This window comes from Chiloscyllium plagiosum, chromosome 3, assembly GCF_004010195.1.
Source record: "Chiloscyllium plagiosum isolate BGI_BamShark_2017 chromosome 3, ASM401019v2, whole genome shotgun sequence".
Taxonomy (NCBI): domain Eukaryota; kingdom Metazoa; phylum Chordata; class Chondrichthyes; order Orectolobiformes; family Hemiscylliidae; genus Chiloscyllium; species Chiloscyllium plagiosum.
The window spans coordinates 92,665,690-92,687,971 of record NC_057712.1 but is presented as its reverse complement, the minus strand read 5'-3'; the positions used below and the strand labels follow the sequence as shown (position 1 = coordinate 92,687,971).

The following is a 22,282-nucleotide window of genomic DNA, read 5'->3' as shown; positions in this document are numbered from 1 at the left end:
ACCCAAGTGGACAGGGTTGTTAAGAAAGCATATGGTGTTTTGGCTATCATTAACAGGGGATTGAGTTTATGAGTCGTGAGATCGTGTTGCAGCTCTATAAAACTTTGGTTAGACCGCACTTGGAATACTGTGTCCTGTTCTGGTCGCCCTATTATAGGAAACATGTGGATTCTTTGGAGAGGGTTCAGAGGACGTTTATCAGGATGCTGCCTGGAACAGAGGGCTTATCTTACGAAGAGAGGTTGACTGAGCTCGGACTTTTTTCATTGGAAAAGAAAGAGAGGGGACCTAATTGAGGTGTACAAGATAATGAGAGGCATAGATAGAGTTGATAGCCAGAGACTTTTTCCCAGGGCAGAAATTGTTAACATGAGGGGTCATAGTTTTAAGCTGTTTAGCAGAAAGTATAGAGGGGATGTCAGAGGCAGGTCCTTTACGCAGAGAGTTGCGAGAGCATGGAATGCATTGCCAACAGCAGTTGTGGAAGAGAGGTTATTAGGGATATTTAAGAGACTGCTGGACATGCATATGGTCACAGAAATTTGAGGGTTCGTACATTAGATTTACCTTACATAAGGATCAATGGTTGGCACAACATCGTGGGCTGAAGGGCCTGTTCTGTGCTGTACTGTTCTATGTTCTATAATAACAGAGAAACTTGCTTTATTACTTGTGTTACCTCATCTCGCCATAGTGACCTTTCAGCCTTAACCTTACTCTGCTAATTGGTGTAAGAATGTTCCACTCTGGTTATCCCATCCTGCCTTCCAGTGGTCTTCATGCTTTAACCCTTTCCATGCTTTCATGTTCTTTATTTTCCATAATATCTGTGCCCCTTTGAAAAACTCATACATAGGAACAACCTTCCTGTACAGAGATGTATGGAATCATCACTGAATCTGTACTCTCACTAGTAAGGTGGATGGAATTGTCAAATGATGTGTGCAAGCTAGGATTTGACAGCTCCCTGGGACATTTGTCTTTAATCTCAGTGTCCCCCACATTAACTTGACAGCAATCCTCAAAGCCAAGGTTGAAGGATCCTTGACACATGAAGGTAGCTGCAGTCAAAGTCTTGGTTGCTTGTGAGCAGTGAGTAATGTTTGACAATTAAAACATCTTAATCTTTAGGGTAAGACCACAGATCATAAGAAATAGGAATAGCAGTAAGCTGTTCAACCCCTCAAGCCTGCTGCACCATGACCGATCCAATATTCCTCACATCTACTTTCCTGCCCTTTCCCTGGAACCCTTGATTATTCTGCTGCTGATCAAGAATCTATCTCAGCTTAAATATTAAAAAAAAGGCTTCTGCCCCCACAGCTCTCAGTGGCAAGAAAATCTAAAGACTCAAAGGAAATTCCTCCTCATGTTCATCAGATGCTTGAAGCACTTAAGAAAGTATAAAGAACAAAGATTTACAAGGATGGCATCAGAATGTAGGAATTAATTATCTGTGATTGAAGAATTATTTTCTCTTAGGGGGTGGAATGTGTGGAGAACGTGAAGGTGACCTAAAAGGGTGTTTTAAAATTATGAATATGTTGGTGAACATATGAAAAGAATGTTCTCACTTTTGGAAGAATCCAAAACTAGTGACTTTCAAATCAGGATAATTATTAATAAATCCATTTGGGAAATTTCTTTAATCAGAGAGAGGTTAGAATGTGGAACTCACTACCATAAGAAGTGGTTGAGGCAAATATCTTTGATGTTTTCAAAAGTAAATTAAACAAGTCTTTATCAGTTGAAGTATTGATTATAAGAGTAGGGAAGTTATATTGGAGCTGTAAAGGATTTTGGTTAAGGCCACAGCTGAAGTACTGTGTGCAGTTCTGCTCTCCGCAGTAAAGAAGGATGTGATTATAAGGGAGTGCATGCAAATGAGATTGGCCAGGTTGTTGCCTGGGTTGGAGCACTTTAACTATGAAGACAGGTTGGATAAGCTCAGGTTTTTTTTGGAGCAGAGGCTGAGTGGAGAAATGTCACAGGTATGTCAGGGACACAGGCAGGGTGGATAGAAAGCATCTTTTATGCTTAGGGGCACACATCTAAGGTGAAAGGCAGGAGGTTTAGAAGGGCACGAGGAAAACTTTGCCCACCCCCCCCCCCCCCCACCGCCACCATCACCACCACAAAGGGTGGTAGGGGTCTGGAATGCACTTCCTGGGAGGGTAGTCAAGACAGGTATCCTCACAACCTTCTGAAAAGTATTGGATGAGATAAAGGAAATGTCATAACATTCAGGGCTTATGGGCCTAGTACAGGAATGTGGGTCTGGTACAGATTTAATGTAGCTTTTGTGGTACAGATTTGATGGGCTAAAGGGTCTCTCCTGTGGTGTATGATACGGAGTACTCAAGAGAACAAAATGGTATGGTGAGAGGAAATTCACTAGTAGTACAAACACCAAAGATTCTTAGCCTGATGGCTTCCTTCTGTGCTATAAAAGACTGCCTGATACAATTTCAAAAGACTGGTGGAACTACTGGACACATCAATAATGCCAACCCCAACATATCATAAACATGGAATGAACTTTTAAAAATTAGGAGTTTTGGTTAAAAAATATGAGATGCTATATTTTTACAAACATGAAACAATAGTAGACTGACTGTGCTTTATAAACCTCATTAGTGACATTTAATCGCTAAAAGGTCAGAACTTTTTTGAAAAGCTTTATTACTGTCTCTGAAAATACATTATAAAACAAACTTCATAATCAGTTGTTCATTCTGTCTCAGAGTCAAATGGGTCATGTTTACCAGCATAGTATCTATGGTTTGTGGGGTTTGTAAACAAGAGAGTTTTCTGGAGCTGTTTTGTTTTGACTCAGTTTTGCATGCAAAAACGGTCTTATTCCTTTTATTCGCTTTTTACTCACTTGCTCTAGAGTATTTCACGGTGCCCTAAAATGCCTCACGAGTTGAAGGAATCCTTTTCTAAAGGGTTAGTAATCACTGAACACCTTTCTAACTAAAGCATAAATCTAATTATGAAATTAATAAAATGGTAGAACAAACATTTCATGCCATAAACAGGTTCCTGGGTTCACTTTCCAAAAGGTCAGGGATGATGGAAAGATGTCCATCTGAACACTGAATGGACAGTAATGCCAATAATAAATCATTTTGATGCATTATTCTCCCAAATTGTAGACAATTTACGGTTGAGTAGTTTGGTAATTTGTAATGCATATAGTGTAAAAATAATACGTAGAAACAAGGCACATTGGTCTTCATCTAAAACAGCTTCTGCAGGCTTCTCCCTCAGGTATCTTTGAACTCAGCCAATGATCACACTCTAGTGGCAGCAAACTAAATTACAGATTTTTTTTAAAAAACTTGCAAATAAATAATGTCTTACTTAAACAGGATTAACTTTCTTGTTAATTGGTGCTAATTGATCCTAACAAATGATAATTAATGAAAAACTACATACTGCTCCACATTTGACTCCTTACTACATTTCCTGCTCTGCATCATTGCCACAACAGAGTTTTGGTTGAGCTTAGTTTGAGAGACAATACAAAGTGGAAGGCTGACAAGAACAACACAATATAAAATATTGGATTATAAGACTAAGGAGTAGGAGAAGACCATTCAGCTGCTTCACCAATCAACAAGATCATGGCTGGTCAGATTATGATTTCAAGTCCGCTTTCTTAGCGACTTCCTATAATCGCTGAGTGTCTTGTCTATCAAACATTTATCACATGCTTCCAGCTTCTAGAACCACTCACTTGCCCACTTTGTGAAAATGATCTCAGAGGGAAGGGCCACTCCTGAAACATTTCACTTGATCATCATGGTCCACAGAATAAAAAATGTTTTGAAACCACCTGCCATATTCCACAAATTAAGAACCCTCTCACGAGCAGCTCAACCTTACTTTAAAATCATGCCTCTCACAATATATTCACACACGTTGACATGTCTTGCTGAGACTTTTTGAAAAGGGTAGTCAACTATGCACAACACTGTAGACAATTCAAGGAGGATGGAAAATGGCAGCTTATCACATGGGATGGTTTGTGACTCTTATAACTGCTGTTACTGTTAAGCTCCACAGCAATATTTACGCTACAGCAACAATCATTGGGTAGGTGCAAAAAATATCCACACATTCCCTGTGATAAAATACAATCCTTCCTACAATAAGTGTGAGTGAAACTCTTTGGAACACATCTGCAAGTAAAGATAGGTTGAGATGGAACCACTTGGAGATCTGAAAGCAACAGATGATTTGGCACTTTTCTCAGAATCTAACCTTTCCAGACAACCCTAACCTAAATTGGTCTGGGAACATCAAAAAGAGCCAGTCTGAAAAAATGGTTATAAGATAAGCTGTTACAGAAGAAATTCTGTTAATGCTAAACAAGCAAATTATAAAAAAGGTGAAAAAATGTGTTTATTTGTCCTTTAGAAATACTTCGCACGTGTGACCAATTTTCATCAGAACTTTTGAAGTGACTGTTCATTAAACAAAAATCCAGTCTCTCAAAGGCTCAGCAGGTACATGTCACCTAGTTTTGAGGTGTCTTGCAAATCAGGAAGATTTCCATGTGCAATCCTCACTGCTGTTTATACTTCAGGGAATCTGAGAAAATGCACTTCAGGAAACTGGGAATGAGGTTCATATTTGGAATCTGCAATTAATCTCCCAAATATCCAAGCCAAGTAGTATCATAGAGATGTACAGCACAGAAACAAACCCTTCGGTCCAATTCATCCATGCCAACCAGATACCCTAAACTAATCTAGTCCCATTTGCCAGAACGTGGCCCATATGTCTCTAAACCCTTCCTAGGCATGGACAGGGAAAGTAGACAAAGTCTTTTGCCTAGGGTAGGGGGAGTCCAACCTAGATGGCATAGGTTTAGGGTGAGTGGGGAAAAATTTAAAAGGGACCTAAGGTGCAACAATTTTTCTTGCAAAGGGTGGTGCACCTATGGATTGAACTAACAGAGGAGGTGGTGGAGGCTAGTACAATTACAACATTTAAAAGGCACCTGGATGGATCAAAAGCTTGCTGGCATTTCAGTTCTGAAAATTCTGAGTAACAGACCTGATACACAGTAGATTTCCCAAAAGTGTATTGTGTTCCTAATCAAGCTTAAATCCTGGAGAAAGAGCAATTTAAATTATGCATGGATGTAAGTAAAGATACTAGTGAGAGTGGGACATACTAAAGAAACTAGTATCTTTACATACAGATGAGGAAGGACACCACTTCGACTGGAACAACACATCCTAGGACAAGCCAAACAGAGACACGCACATGAATTCCTAGAAGCATGGCATTCCATCCGGAACTCTATCAACAAATACACTGACTTGGATCCCATTTACCACCCCCTGAGAAAAAGAAATGACATCACCACAGGAAGTGACATTGGCAACCCAAGGAAACCTAAGTGCAAATAAAAAGTGGGCCATACCACCACTGCTTCATCTGGAGACTCACTGATGATGTTACTTAATATAGTGAGGAAACGTCTAAAACCAAACCTTCCAGCTCAGCAAGCAAACCTACATCCAGAACCTCAACTTGAGCTACAAATCTTAACACTTACTAAATTATGTATTTTCCAACTTTACAAATCTAGACAATAACTGGGGTTGTATAAATTTGTATTAAATCCTTGCCAAGATATTTGTACTTTCACAATGCTTTGAGGGAGAAAACAAGCTGCTTCAGTTTTCTCTTGCAAAATTCTAAATATTTTTGAAACCAGTCCTGTAATTTTGTTTTAAAACTCCAAAAGCCTGTGAGCACTGAGCATGAGAGAATTACAGACCGTTCTTCATGTCAACCAATACCAAGACTGTATGAAGTGCGTGATTGCATTATAATGCATTTTTCCACTTGTGACATGTGTATAATGCATCTATCAACAAATTAGTCAACCTAATCCCTTGAATTTGAGCCCCAACACTTGGTAAATATTTACAAAAAGTCAAAGGATCATACGCATTTTGTTCACTGGTTGGTTCTGAATGCAAAATTCATAAAAGAACGCAATGTTTTTGCCAATGAAACTTGCTTAAGAAGTTTGATGTGCTGCCTGCATCTAAAGTAAAGCTGACATCAGTGTAAGAGAAGTTTATGCATGGAATGCTTGGCATTGAATCCAGCAAATTGAATCAGAGAATAAAATTGATCTTTCAGCCTGACCATATATGCATTTGAAATTTAGTTTATGAGTTTGAAGCAATATCTATGCATAAAAAAGCTGAAAACAGTGACAAACAACATTCCCTATAAACTGCATGTACACAACTGTTGAAGGTTCACACACAGCACTTGGTGGCTGAAGCTGTTCCCAGCTTTGATAACTGGTTCTAGAAGTCCCTGCCATCCAGGTCTATGCAAAAGAAAACAAATTTAGCTGGAACATTGTTAACGACAAGAGTAGGTAGAAAAGTAGGTTGTGAGGAGGACATAGAGGGGCCTCAAAAGATGCAGATAGGTTTAATGAGTAGGCACAAAGGGGGAAATGAATATAATGTGGGAAATGTGCAATTGCCCATTTTGGAAGAATAAAACAAGTTACATTATTTAAACAGAGATTGCAGAGGGGTTGCTCTGTTCTCATGCATGAATTTCAAAGATTAGTGGAATATTACTGTTTATCACAAGGGGAAATTAAATACACAAGTACGTAGGTTACACTTTAGTGTCACAGGGCACGAGTGGGACCACATCTAGGAGTACTGTGCACAGTATTTCAGGAAGGATGTAAGTGCACTGGAGGCACGTCAGAGAAGGTTTACTAGACCAAAACCTAGAACAAAACAAAGAATATAGATGCTGGAAATCTAAAACAAATAAAAACTGAAATTGCTGGAGAAATTCAGCAGGTCGGGCAGCATCAGCAGAGAGAAAACAATTAAATGTTTTGAGTCCAGTGAATCTGAACAAGGGCTATTGTATTCAAACTGTTAACAGCTGAATGGGTATATTGTCTTATCAGGAAAGTGTGACCAGACAAGGCTCATATCCACTGGAGTGATTTGATTATAAAGGAATGTTTTAAATTAATGGCATTATAATTTTACTGACTTGAAAAATCTTTGAATGTGCTATAGTTTGGCTTACTGTATTTTATCTTCACTTCTTTTGTTTATAAATTTCTGTTTTGATGTTAAAGCAAAATCAGCAGCATTATGTGCTAATGTTTTAGTGAGAGACCACTTAATTAAAACTAAAACAAGATCTGTCAAGCCAGATTTCAGTCTGGGATCTCACTTGTCCGGTAACATTCTCAGGTAGGATCATATCACACAGATGACACTAGTGTTCCATTAATACTGCTTCAAAGCCCATGCCTCAAGAGAATAAATAACATTTCAAAAGGCTGTTTTTTTTTCAATCCTGGAGTTATTAATTCTTCACACAAATTGCTAATCACATTTAACTATTGCAAAATTCATTTGGCAGTTTGACAGAAACTGTTAATGTATTCTATTATTTAAACAGAATTCTTACTGCAAGGTGTGAATGAATCCCTTAATTAGCCAATAGTTACTTTGTTGTTCTTGGTTTCTCGATAATGGCAATAGTCACACTAGATGCCAGCACAGAGCAAAAGGCAGAAACACTACTGACCACATAGAATGCCAAAGCATCATTTTCATATGACAATAATAATTCCCTCCCTAACAGCACTGTGGGTCTATCTAAAACACATGGACTGCAGCAACTCAAGAAGGCAGCTCACCACCACTATCTCAAGGGCAACTAGCAATGGGCAATAAATGCAGGCAGCCAGCAACACTCATTACCCAGGAGTAAATTTAAAAATCTGCTGGTGCCATCTGTCACAATCTTTAATTCTGCGTGGCAAAAATCAAATGGTATCTACAACAGCTCTGTGATGTCCTCTCTATGGTGTGTGGTATTTCCCCATGTTCAAACTTTTGACTTGTGGTCTCTCCCAGTCCTTGACTTTCCCTCTTCAAAGGCAAATACTTTATCTTGATTGCAGTTGGTTACATGTGCAGGTAGCAAGAAAACCAAAAGGAGTAGAATATGCACCCTGGTATAGTGCAAACCCTAGAACTCATAGTTTAAATGGAGTCAAATCTTCAGCTTTTTGCAACCATTCCAGTCGTTCTTTCTTTTGTGGAAATTCCATTCCTGTTCCCTGTTGGTGAACACAAGTAACCCACTATGATGGCAGACGTGGTTTTTGAGGATAGATTGGAACCAAAGTAAGAATACTGCTTTCCAATGTACTGAGCCCTAATATAATTCCTCCATTAATATACTAAATGTCACTGATCTGAATCTGACATTTGGAAGCTCTGAAAATCATTACAAGGTGGAGTCATTGTCTTCGATCTTGCAGAGGATGCTGTCAGTGACTCAAACTATCACATAGCTTTGATGAGAAATGAAATGGTTATTACTTGGACAACTTGGAGGTCACAAATGACAGAAGGTCAGTACAATAAATCCTCATGTAAAGTTGCCCTGTTTAATGTTGTTTACCTTTAACATCAGCAAACTAATGGAATCTGTAATCTCAGTGTTGCAAAATACATTTTAACATCATTTTTTTGACTCAACCGTCATAATTCTGGTACAGCCTCACCCACCTCTGACTGAATGCTCAAGATTCAAAAAAAAGTACTAGAGAAACCCAGAAGGTCTGACAGCAACCTTGTTTCTCTCTTCACAGACAGGTTGAGTTTGATTAGACTCTTCTTTGTTCACTGATTTCTCCAGTATATTTTAAATAAATGTTGTTTCATTGTAAACAGGATTGAAGATTTAATCTTCAACAGTTTCAGAATTTATAAACAATCCCAAGCAGAAAGAAATGCATCGATTAAACATAATATTCAGTGCACCAAAATAATCGTCCAAACAAATACGGGTCTGTTACTTTCGCATATTAACAATTTGCTATTTTGAGAGAAATATAAAATCTTTAAAAAGTTGAGTGGTTTCACAAATAGTAGAGAAACTAACAAAAAAAAACTAATTTAAAATGTACAATATCTTGACTTAACCTTCCACTAGAAAAGTATTTTATCTGGGTGGATAATTTACAAATAGGAATTATTGTAAACAAGTATCTACTATTATGTCCATTACAATTGCACTATGCTGCCAGCTCTTTTCCAGTATACGTAACAGCTATGAAGAGTCATCAAACTCTGCTGTTTACAATATTTGATGAGTCTTTAAGATATTTTGTTTCTTGGGCTTCAGGTCATGTTGGCCAAACTAGAGAGGAAAGAGGGCAAAAAAGGCATTAAGATATTGAAGCAAATATTTTGGTACACTTCAATGCACATGCTCATTAGTTTCTTTACAATGTTTTATTACTTTATAGACATTATCCCTGCTCAAATGCTCTTTACTATTTCCTGTAGTCTTTAATTCTTTGCCTCTTCAAATATTTATTGTAAAAAGGACTCAGGTTCTCTAGTCACCCTGTTCATTGAGGAATTGTCATTCCATTCTCATACTCACTGCCACTCTGCCACAATGTCTAGTGCATTACATGTTAATAAGTTATCCTGAAGTATATTTTAGCTGAAGAGAATCCCTATTCTAGCTGAATTAGCTGTCTAGCTTGGAATAATGCTGATTAACTTACTTTATCTAATAACCTAAAAGCACATATCCATGCACCAAGTCAAATAATTTGCATAGGTAAAGAACGTTTTTAAAAAAGAAAACATGCTCCTACAAATGTCGACTTCTTTAAATTATATTTATACCAGTTTTCTAATATTTTTCAAGAATGAATGATTCTTCTGATTATGAAAATGTGCAGAAGACTTTGTAAGATAATTCATTGCTAATTTTGTTGGCACTAAGGAATCCCCATATAGAAGCAGATCAGTGGTATAAACAAAAACCAAAAAAGATGAACATTTTCATTTCTTAGTCAGTTAAATCTTGAAGTTTAAAAATTGTGCACTAAATGCAAATCAAAATACATTGTAATCAATTCTACAGAAAAAATTTCAAAACATCTTTTTGTTTTAAAGCTCAGATAATATGCAGGCCTAGGAGGTTAGCACTAGAAATATGGAAATTGGGGGCCAAATGCAACGCCACCATTCCAAGATGTGCCTGAGGGCAGCTGGGGTATCCAATCAACTGTGTATTGGGATGATAAAAGATAACTTAGCCATTAAGAGATCCAAAATCAAATTGGGATTATCTACATAGCCACACTCATTACTATGAAAGAACTTCCAAAAGACTTCACCAAAGCAAACTACTGCAGAGTTTGGAAATGAAATAAAAACAAAATATTCAGCACATTTGCCAGCTTTTGTGGAGAAATGGTTAACATTGTGACCCTACATCAAGAAATTTCCATATAATTTAGAATGATCTCACAATGTCAAGTTATGGAACTAAACTGTTCATTTTTTCTTTCTAAACAACTACCATGTAACACAAAAACTTTGGAAAACACACTAAGGAACTTCAACATTTCACCGCTTCCCATGAACTAACATACCTTTGAAGTTTCTGGACTGGACAGTGGAGAGAAGTCAAATGGCTCGTTTTCATAATCAGAAGAATCATTCATGTATCGGTGTGAAAACTTGCGTTTTAAAGCATCTGCAATCAGCGCTGCTGGATCAGAGACAGGTGTCTTTATTGGTGGTTTCTTCCTCATGGGTGTTCCACCAGGTGACCTTTATGAATCAGAATATTGTCAAAACACGCCAAATCCACGAAATGTTTCCATTCCAGCAGTTTGAAAGAGAAAAACATTTACCTTGCTACTACTTTTAATTTGACATTCTGCATATCCTTCAAGACATCCATCATGTTGAAGGGATTTGGTAAGTTTTCCGTGAGCTTTGATTTGATGGTTACATGACTAGGATTGCTTTTCATAGCTTGGGATTCTTCACCAAGATTACTAGATGATGCAGCACTGTTCTTAGCAGTTGACATTGGCAGAGGTGGAGGAGGAGGCGGAGGTGGAGGAGGTAGGGCATTCCCCAATGGATCACACAAAACATCAAATGGTGTAGATGTTAGCTTTGGAGGAGGAATGGAAATAGCAGGCGTACCTGAAATGTGAAAGCCATTTAGTCCCAACTGAGTTAAGCATAGGGAGTATTTTATCCTGAATAATGCTGAAATATTGAAATACAAATTCCTAATAAGAGATTATGATCAACAAAAAAAAAAGCAAATGAAATATAAAATATCCAGTCAATAGCTAGGTGCAATTAAGATTGCTGAACCGACTGGATCAAATTTCCATATGTTCCTTGGTGAGATTGATGTGGGAATTAATTTTATATTTTAGCCATTTCCTATTTATCCTTATGCTCAAAAGAGAAAAATATTTTCTAAGATTACAAGGTTTGAAAAATACATTTGAAAAATCCTACTTTCATCATGGAAGTTTTACTAAACACGCGTATTTCATCCTATATTGTTAGCATTTTGCAAAAGGGATAGAATACAATAAGGTGTTTAGTCCACTCCAATTATCTATTCCGAATTTACAATCCTCATTGCCCCAACATTCACTTACATAAAAGTTTTCAATATTTTTCTTTTTATTTGTGTAAAGTTCATTCCATACATTGATTACTCATTGTGCAAAGAAATTTGCCTGTTATGTTCACTATTTTCTTATACATTTTATATCTCCAAGCAAAGCAGAAATAACAGATAGATTCTGTGCATGTATAATGAAATGTATTGACAATGATTTCTCAAAAGCCTGCAACTCCAGTCTACTCCATGCTTCAGCTCTTAGAAAAATAAATGAGAAACAAGTTGCTAAGATCTGAGTCATTACTCCAGGCGTAACTAATGAATCACTAAGCTTAAAAACAGTCCAATAAAACTTAATCAAAGATAGAATAATTGAACATTTCAACAACATCAGTCCTAAATTGTTTTTGAATTAAGGTTAATATCCCTCTTTAATTTACTTTTAGACTTGAAATTATGCTCCAGAATTACCATTTGTATAAAAACAATACACTTTGCTGCTATGGAGCTCTCCTTTTAGTCTTGAAAAGCTGACCATGTTTTTCAATTTGCCCTCAATCCATCCTCATTGTGACTGTAATCTGGTTATTCTTTCTGAACCATTTTCAAAATCTGTGACCCCTTGTGACCCAGTAACCAGAACTAAAACATGATATTCGAGATACAGTCTAATCAAAAATCTCTTGAAAGGTCAGTCATATTTCACTAATATGCATTGAAAAAAAGTATTTCCTACTTTGCATAATTCAGTTTTGCAAAGCCTCCTTACCTTTGATGCTCAAATTAGTTTTCTGTCAACAAAAAGATTTTTTTCAATGATCAACATATTGATTATTATTGAATGCTTCACTGGCTGTGAAGCATTTTGGTACATCTAGATATCATTAAGGGTCCCAAATAAATGCAAGCTTACAACTAGAGATACTACATAAATGCACACAACTTGTGACCATAAAACTTACAGGGAGTACCCGATCTTTGATCCTGCAGTGTGATAAGAATAGCAATTTGAGACCTCAGACGAGACAACTCATCTTCAAGTTGAGATATTTTATTCAAGGCATTTTCATTTGATGTATTATTCCCATTTTTTGGATAATTTAGCGACATCATTGGTATGCATCGTTCTTGCTTCAGGCTGATTACCTGTTCAGCTTTGGGAGGGCGAACTTCATTCCTTGAAAAAAATAAACAAACAGATCAATCAAGTCTTTTGTACTCATCAAGTTTTAAACATTTTCATTCCACAATTTGTCTTGGATATAATGGTCTAACCATTAATTACTCAACAGCCTTTATTAATATTACACTGTAGTGAGTTAGATCTTGTTAAAACATTTTATGAAAGATGGTAACTGATAATGTTTCCATTTTGTGATTGCATTGCTTTGAGGCAGCAGTAGAACCATACAGTACAGAAGAGGCCCTTCAGCCTATTAAATCTGCACCAAAAAATCTACGCTAGCCTCATTTTTCATCAGGAGAATCGACGTTTCGGGCATAAGCCCTTCTTCAGGAATTCCTGAAGAAGAGCTTATGCCCGAAACATTGATTCTCCTGTTCCCTGGATGCTGCCTGACCTGCTGCGCTTTTCCAGCAACACATTTTCAGCTCTGATCTCCAGCATCTGCAAACCTCACTTTCTCCTCATTTTTCATCACTTGACCCATTGCCTTAGACATTATGACATCTGAAGTGTTCATCCAAGTACATTTTAAAGGCTGTGAGGTTTCCCACCTCAACTTGCCTTGCAGACTGATTTCCAACACTCTCTAGGTGAAATTGTTTCCCCCTCAAATCCAGACGAGCCTTGCTGCCTTTCACTTTAAAAATTAGGCTCCCTTGTCCGTGCTCTTCACTCTCTCTCTGAGGCACATGCTTTGGGTTCAAGTCTCACTTGATGGCCACAGAAGGCATATTCATAAAGTGGCCAGTTTGAAAACCAATTTCCAAGATACTTCCAATACACATATGGCAAGCACTAAGACTGGGAGATTCTCTTGATAAGCATAAGCCTATTTTAAAAGAGTATTTCACCGTGGCCCAATATTATTTTGATTATTTTGTAAATTTACATAAATAGAAGTAAATTCTACACATCCATAAAATTCTGGCAGCACATTCTTAGCTCTAAGGAGTGCCACATTTGTATGATTACCAATCTCTCAAAGGACACTATGGACAGACGAAAAAAAAACAATGTGTAAATATACATACATTAAAGAAGCTAGGGTATGTTTACACACCTAAAGCGAGTGAAAGTTTCACCTTCATCATCAGCAATCCATGGTACATCAGCCAGAGATGGAACTGTAGGTTTATAGCTATAGTTACAAGAGTCTGCCACATTTAGTCCTTCTAAGAGCTATAAAATGGCAAAATGTTATATCAATTAAATTTAATTACATATGCATTTACAAACAAGATACATAAAGGTGATGAAAAATAAATTTCAACAAGTAATAAGCACTCGTACTGAAATCAACTTAATGGGGGTTTGCCAAAATACTCCAAAATCAAACAGTGACCTGCAAAAGTGAATTTCCAGAAATAAATTACATTACTACTCTATATCCATCAACTGCAAACAACAGGATGTTCTGTTGGGTGGATTTGAGGCGGGGTGGTGGTGGGGGTGGGGGGGGGGGTTCTGCTTACTTAGAAGCAGTTTTACAAAAAACAGAAGCTACTAGTGCTGAACTTTTAAAGTTGCAAACCAGCCTAATTCAAAGACTCCCAAATCCTAGCTGTTATTCACTTATTTTTAGGCCCTTCAACTTGACTTGCAAACGTAGGTAAAGATTCAATGAAGCAAACCTGAACCTGAATTCAACGAGACGCCAAGTTTTCTGCAGAAGAGACCTTAAATTCATAACACACACTATGGGTTATGAAGCAGAAGACATGATCCTTGAAACGTACAAAATATAAACTTAGAAAATAGGTGGAGAAGTAGGCATTTGGCAGATAAGATCAGTAGTAAGCAAGTTAAAACTACAGTCCTTTAAAATTTAAACTAAAAAATCCTACCGAGCGAGAGAAAAAAATTATTCTAACATTTACAATAGCTGCTTGTTGACATTTGCCTCAGGACTCTTTATGAACGCTTGGTTGCTTTCCACTATCTATAACTCTCATCACGGTTTCCAAGTTCACAGTTTCATTGACAGCTCAAAGGGGTTATCGAGCTCTCAATTATTAGCAAAACAATGGAATGAAGCAATGCTACAAAGCAATAACCTGCTCACTGGTGTTCAGTTAGGGTTTAAGCTCTGGTCTCCTCACAGGGAAAAAAGGACTATCCTCACAGCAATAGTGAGAGTGGGAGACCATGAAGTTTCTTGGGAGGTGGGTACAGTGGCGGACTTTGACTGAGTGTGAGGTAGTAGAAAGAAAATGGTGGCATTTACCCATGAGGAGCACAGACAATCCTTAACCTGCTTGTGGCATTGCTGCAAGATCCTCCAGACCTTAGATACTACACTGACTCAGATGGCTATATAGATCAGGCTAGATGTGTCTGGTGCCATCGTCTTTGCAAAGCAGGGTGGCAACTTGTCTCCCTCAGTCATGTCATTTGGAATTGTAGAGCAAAATACTAAGGGTAGTGCCTGGCTTGCAGTATTTCAACAATGTGTGCAGCGGGATGCATGCTGCCATAAAGTCCCTGCACTGGCAAGCACTTCTGTCTCTTATGGGCACAAGGTTATGCAAGTGGTACCATGGAGGCAGGATGCATAATTAATAAGGTAAGAAGCAGAGAATTGAACCAGAAATGTCACCAGGGTTTACAGATCGAAGCTTTCCATAGAACTCCCTGAAACAAAATACAAACAAATTCAGCCCAATGGAACTGGAGCATATGAGAACAAAGAGAAGATTTGATGGAGATGTTCAATATTTGGAAGGGCTGTGATAAATCAGGAAAACTATTCACACTACTCAGTGAATTATCAACCAGAGAATAAATTGAAAATAATTAACCTTTTTGTTGTTAACTTGGCAGGGGTGTGGAAGAAAAGGAAGTATTATCAAGGAAAAACAAGCTATACACAGAACTCAGACAGATAGTACAAATGTAGAAACTTGCAAGATGTTATACAGGGTCAAAATGAGTGGAAATTAAATAAGGTATGAAATAAGTTTACTATGCAATTATGTGAATATAAACAAGATTGGACGAGCTACAAGTGCAGATAGCTATATGATAATAGGATGCTTTGACGATAATGGAGCTATGACTCATAAAAGACTATAAATGTAAAGGAGCAGAATTAGGCCATTTGGCCCACACAGTCTGCTCTGCCATTGAATCACAGCCAATATATTTCTCAATCCCATTCTCCTGCCTTCTTCCTGTAACCCTTGATCGGTTCTTGATTAGTAAGCCAATCTCAATGACTTAGCCTCCATGGTCTTCTGCATCAATACGAGTTCCAAAGATTCACCAGCCTATGGCTAAACAAATTCCTCTTCATCTCAGTTCTAAAGGATTGTCCCTTCACTCAAGCTATGTCCATCGATGCTAGTTCTTCCAACAGTGCACACTTCTGTTCTTACACACCAAATTACATAACATCACACTTTCCCACATTGTATTCTATCTGCCACTTCTTTGCTGACTCTCCTCGCATGTTCAAATCCTAGTTTGCCCACTTCCTCAGCGCTACCTGCCCCTTCACCTATCTTTGTGTCATCTGCAAACTTAGCAATGATACACTCAGTTCCTTCATCCAGATTGGTATTGTATAACATGAACACTGACCCCTGCATTGCTCCACTAGTCAACTGCTGCTATCTTGAAAAAGACCCCTTTATGCTCACTCTCTGCCTTCTGCCAGTCAGTCAATCCTCTATCCATGCCAAATACCTTACCCATAACAGCATGGGCTCTTACTTAGCAGCCTCCTTGCAACATCTTGACAAACACCTTTTGGAAATCCAATTAGATCACATCCACAGACTCTCCTTTGTCTAACTTGCTCATTATCTCCTCAAAAGAATTCTAACAGTTTTGTCAGGCATGGCCAACCCTTGACAAAGCTGTGCTTGCTCAGTCCCATTTTACCATACATTTCCAAGTAATCCGCAAACCAATACTGCATTGTGAACTTGAAAATCTTACCAATGCCCAAGATCAGGGTAACTGGCCTACAGTTTTCTGTCTTCTGCCTATCTTCCTTCTTAAACAGAAGTGTTATATTATCCTTTTACCAGTCGTGTGGGATCATCCCTAACTCCTGAAAAATCACCACCAATACAACCACAATTATCTCAACTATCGCCTTCAAAACTTGGGTATAGTTCATCCAGTCCAGGTAATATATCCTCTTCAGACTCTTCAATTTCCCTTGCGCCTTCTCCTTAGTATTGGCCAAAACACTCACCTCTACCCCCTGACCTTCTTTAAGTTCTGGTATGCTGCTGGCGTCTTCCACCATGAAGACTGACGCAAAGCACCTATTCAATTCCTTTGGCATTCGTTTCCCGTTACTACTCCTCCACTCTCATTTCCCAGTGGTCCAATGTCCACTTTTGCCACTCTCTTACCTTTTATATATCTTAAAAAAAACTTGCAGTTCTTCTTTTGTACAACTTGCTAGTTCGCCCTCATATTTCACCTTCATCCCCCCCCCTTAGCTGCTGGTTTTTAAAAGGCTTCCCAATAATCTTCACCACATTGTTGCTATGCTGTCGCTGGTTTGCCTTGTCAGGAAGGTTGCCTCATCTCCCCCTTGCTATGTTTCTTCTACTATGAAAAGAATTTCTGCTGTGTCTCTTGAGTTACGTCCAAACACCCCTGCCATGAGCTCCACAGTCTTTCCTGCTAGGTTCCCCTTCCAATCAACACTAGCCAGCTCATTGCTCATGTTTTTGTAGTTAGCTTTACTCAATTAAATACCGTGAGATCTCAAACTGCTGAGTGAATGCTATCATATTCTGGTCACTGTCCCCTAAGGGTTCATTCACCTTAAGCTCCCTAATCAAGTCTGCCTCATGATCAAATCCAGAATTGTCTGTTCACTCATGGACTCTACCACAAGCTGCTCAAAAATAAATCTTAAAGAAATTCCACAAATTCTTTTTCTTGGGATCCACTACCAACATGATTTTCCCAATCCCACCCACATATTGAAGTCCCCCTTAATTAATGTAATAGTCATGATGTGGAGGAGCTGATGTTGAACCAATGGACAAAATTAAAAATCACAACACCAGGTTATAGTCCAACAGGTTTATTTGGAAGCACTAGCTTTTGGAGCACTTTCACAGCTACCTGATGAAGAAGCAGCGCTCCAAAAGCTAATGCTTCCAAGAAAAACTTCCAAATAATAACCTGTTGTCTGATTTTTAATTATTGTAATAGCGCCTTTCTTACGTGCCTTTTCTATCTCCTGATTTATTTCTCTCCACACATCCTGGGTTCTGCTCTAATATTTGTAGATAACTACATCAGTCTTTTCTCCTTTGTAGTTCCTTAAGTCTTGGCCCCACTTGTGCAGCAGCAGTAATAGCCCTACGCCTGGACTGGGAGGCCCAGGGTCAAGTTCCACCTGCTCCAGAGATGTGTAATTAGAAAAAGAGGTGAAACAAAAACAAAGGGTTTTACAGGACTCTTGTGGCATAGTGGTAGTATCCCTACCCCTGAACCAGGAGGCCTGCGTTCAAGTCGCATCTGCACCAGCAGTGTAATAACACTACTGAACAGACATAGACAGACAAAGGAACAACAAATGTCCAGCAAATGGTGATAACGAGCCTGATGTTGTAAAGAGAGTGACGCAATTTACTCACCTGTCAACTATAAATGTACATTTTTGTCACATGCTGTGATTTATTATGCTCACTATTTCTGTGAAGAATTCACATGCTTAATACAGCTGGATAACCTATACATTTTCTTGGTTGCAAAAAGACAATATTCCAAGGAACCTAACTCAAAGATTTAACGTTAATTTGTATGGAAACACACCATTCATCTAAAGTTGTTTTATTTAAAATGGTGTTACTCAGCAGCACAACAAAGATTCTCTTTTTTAATTATTTGTTCACAGGATGTCAAAGTTGCTGGTTAGACCAGTGTTTATTGTGCATCTTAACTGTCCTGGAGAAGGTGATGGTGAGCACTGCCTGTGTATTTTTGTTTGTCACTGGATTAAAATCTTAGAATTCCCTTCCTGACAGTAATTGAGGGCGTACTTGAACCATATAAACTGCAGTGGTTTAGTAAGTGGCGCACCATCACTTTCTCGGGGCAATTAAGGATGGCCAAGAAATGTTAGAATTTGGGCATTGCTGGAAAGCCTATGAAAAAGCAAAATTAAAAAGGGAGACAAGATTGGTAGGAAATAATACATCACAAAACTACAATCATAAAATCTGGAAAATTCTCAGGCGCATGTCTTAAATTTAAAAATATTTAAAGACATCGGAAGATGAAGAAATTGACACTTCTGTCAGCTTATGGAAACAAGCAAAACTATTTCGAAATAATGTTGAAATGTGAAAATATCACTAAGATCTAAGACAAAAATGTTTAAAGACAGGCAATTTTCGTACAATTATTTTAATGCTTATCTGACCTGAAAACAGACCCTAGGCCAATGATTCAAAGGAAGTAATGATCCTATCCTTCGAACAACACTCCGAGTCTGTCCATATGGCTTGCTTTGCCATTGCTGGAAAAGCTGCTTTAAAAAAATACAAATGGGCACAGTTATAAAAATTTTTTGTTTTAAATGCAAAGCATTAAAAATGCTACAATGTTTAAAAGCATTGATTTTACTATAGCCAAAAAAGTTTTGCAATTTGCCATTTTAAGACTGTTATAATACTCTAAAGTTAGTCTTATGAGTAAAAAGAGATACACAGCTTAAACAGAACGATCAAGACACCTCTGCTTCAATATTTTACATCTATTTCTTTTACCCACATTTAACAATCAAGCCCCACTTACAATCAAACTCAAGAATTTTGTGAACTTACCAAGTCAGATGATATCCCAAAGTATTCCAGCAATTCACAAATAAAATTTAGCAGGCGAGACATCTAGTGTAGCGTAGTCAACACTGAACATTTCTTTATTCACATTTAATTACCAGGACCAAACACAGATAAAATACTATAAGGAAGAAAAACAACAATCTATGTCTAAAACTTGTAAGAAAATTATTACAGCAAGTGAATGATTATAAAAATCTCATGTTAATGTTTGGAAGAATTCAGTCCCGAATGTCCCTTTTTAAGAGTACTAAGCCCTGACTAAACCATTTTGATGATATATTTAAGCAACAATTAAACCGCTCATTAATCATACAGACCTGAGTGCCAGATAAGAACAATATCTATCACATTATGACAACCTGACTCTAGTCTTCATAGAAGTAAAATTATAATACTGAACTTTGCATTTTTTTTCTTGTATATGTTCATACGCAATCAGAAACTACACCGCTAAAATGTCACCTGGTAAGACTTATAAAGCTACAGCATATATCGTAGTGCTGTGGTAATTTCCCCACCTCTGAGCCAGGAGACCTAGGCTCAAATCTCACCCATTCCAAAGCTCTGTCTGCAAATGTGGGCGGCACGGTGGCACAGTGGTTAGCACTGCTGCCTCACAGCGCCAGAGACCCGGGTTCAATTCCCGCCTCAGGCGTTCTCCCCGTGTCTGCGTGGGTTTCCTCCGGGTGCTCCGGTTTCCTCCCACAGTCCAAAGATGTGCAGGTTAGGTGAATTGGCCATGCTAAATTGCCCGTAGTGTTAGGTAAGGGGTAAATGTAGGGGTATGGGTGGGTTGCGCTTCGGCGGGGCGGTGAGGACTTGTTGGGCCGAAGGGCCTGTTTCCACACTGTAAGTAATCTAATCTATCTAATCTAAAAAAAAAATCTTATTTCCTGCTTGAACGGCTTTAAAAGTTAATAATTCAATGTCAACATTTGTAACTGGAACCTCTGCTAATAGTTGCTTTTTGTGTGGGGGGTCACATGACTAGGTGGTGTGGTTTCCCAAGTGGTAGAGTCTCAATCAACTAGAATGTAAGAAATAAGGCTCTGATGAAGAGTCACTGGACTCGAAACATTAACTCTACTTTCTCATCACAGATAGGACCAGACCTGCTGAGTTCTTCCAGAAATTTGTTTTGTTTGTGCAAGAAACAAGAGCTGGACTAGACTTTTGGCTCTTTGAATCTACTTTTACCATTCAAAAGATAAGGGGCAGCACAGTGGCTAGCCCTCTACCTCACAGTGCCAAGGTTCTGGGAGGAGACCAGGGACCTGGTGACAGCGTGTGGAGTTTGCATCTTCTCCCTATGTCTGTGCGGGTTTCCTTCAGGTGCTCTGGATTCCTCCCATAGTCCAAAGATGTGCAGGTGAGGAGGATTGACCATGCTAAATAACATTTCTAAACAGATTAATTTTAAAATGAAGAACAGCTGAAGAAAAAAACTACAGTTTTAAAAGAGAAATTGTATCATTTATAGTTTTGCCGATCAACCTGAAGTGGGTGAGATTTCTAGTTGTGAGGAGGATACAGAATACTTAACCATAGAGTCATAGATATACAGCACAGAAACAGACCCTTCGGTCCAACTCGTCAATGCTGATCCGATATCCTAAATTAATCTGGTACCATTTGCCAGCATTTGGCTCAAATCCCTCTAAACCAGTCTTAATCATGTACCCATTCAGGTGCCTTTTAAATCTTATAATTGTACCAGCCTCCACCAGTTCCTCCAGCAGCTGATTCCACACAAACATCACCCTCTGCATAAAAAGTTACCCCTTAGGTCCCTTTTAAATCTTTCCCCTCTCATCTTAAACATACGCCCTCTAGGTTTGGACTCCCCGACCCTGGGGAAAAGACCTTGACTATTCATCCTATCCATTGAGCAACTTCAAGACAAATAGATTTGTGGAGATTAATGGCATTATGGAATGTGGAAATAATGCAGGGAATTGACATTTAGATAGATAATCAGTCATTGTCTAAGTGAATGGCGAAGGTAACTCAACAGGTGGAGGTATACCCCTGTATCTATCAACAAAGGAAGGAAGTGCGAGGTTTTTTTTATTCCAATAAACCTACCTATGCGATAGAAGAAAATGATGTCTTAAGTTTTTTTTAAAATAATCAACATGTTAACTTTATCATATCTGGAAGACCTAGTTAGATCCCTCCCACACCCGCGTTCCGTCCCACACTTCCCCTTCCACGATCCCAGTCTCCCTTTCCCACTTCCCCTCCTCCTACCCCCCACCTCTCCCTTTTTCCATCATCTTCCCTGCTGCCTCTCCCATTCTCCTTCCTTCCTTCCTTCCTTCCTTCCTTCCTTCCTTCCTTCCTGTCATTGTACCTCTCTCTCCTCCTGTTGCACCTTCTTCCACCAAACATTCAAATTTCTCGAGATTAACTGAAAAAAAAACCCACCCCCGAGTAACGTGCCGCCTGGTTGGTCCTTTTGACTCAGTCTATGCAGTGGTCCAATGGGAGACAAGTTCTCCCCGCGGTTGCCCAATCAGAGGAGAGCGTGGGGGAACCGGCGGTTCATTTGATGACAGCGAGCGGAGAGTGTCTCCTCGACATGATGTCCTCCCTTATCCCTCCCTCTGCCCCTCCGGGAGACCGGACACCCCTTATTCCTATTCCCTCTCCGTAATTCACATTCCCCTTACCGAAACCGGACCACGCTCCATCATAAAGCTGGTTTGCGGCCTATTGCGCCTCGCCTCCAGGGTTCCGCTTCTGTACCGTGCCCACTCTCTGTTGCTTTAATAAAACGACC

General features: G+C 38.7%; 1 protein-coding gene across 3 annotated transcripts; it reads right to left on the bottom strand.

Moving 5' to 3' along the window:
- Positions 1-8,462: 8,462 nt before the first annotated feature.
- Positions 8,463-22,280, bottom strand: mtfr2 (mitochondrial fission regulator 2). 3 transcript variants are annotated; one of them, XM_043686089.1, is made up of 8 exons: positions 22,173-22,280; positions 19,483-19,618; positions 19,080-19,187; positions 13,743-13,861; positions 12,459-12,673; positions 10,757-11,057; positions 10,493-10,673; positions 8,463-9,237 (listed from the first exon to the last, which is right to left on the bottom strand). In XM_043686089.1, exons 2-8 carry the CDS (start codon positions 19,543-19,545, stop codon positions 9,175-9,177), a joined length of 1,050 nt encoding a protein of 349 aa, XP_043542024.1. In that variant the 5' UTR covers positions 19,546-19,618; positions 22,173-22,280; the 3' UTR covers positions 8,463-9,174. The 3 variants fall into 3 exon arrangements, with proteins under 3 accessions (XP_043542024.1, XP_043542029.1, XP_043542026.1); XM_043686094.1 differs by having other exon boundaries at positions 19,080-19,184; XM_043686091.1 differs by lacking the exon at positions 22,173-22,280 and adding an exon at positions 21,854-21,923.
- Between the last annotated feature and the right edge of the window lie 2 nt (positions 22,281-22,282).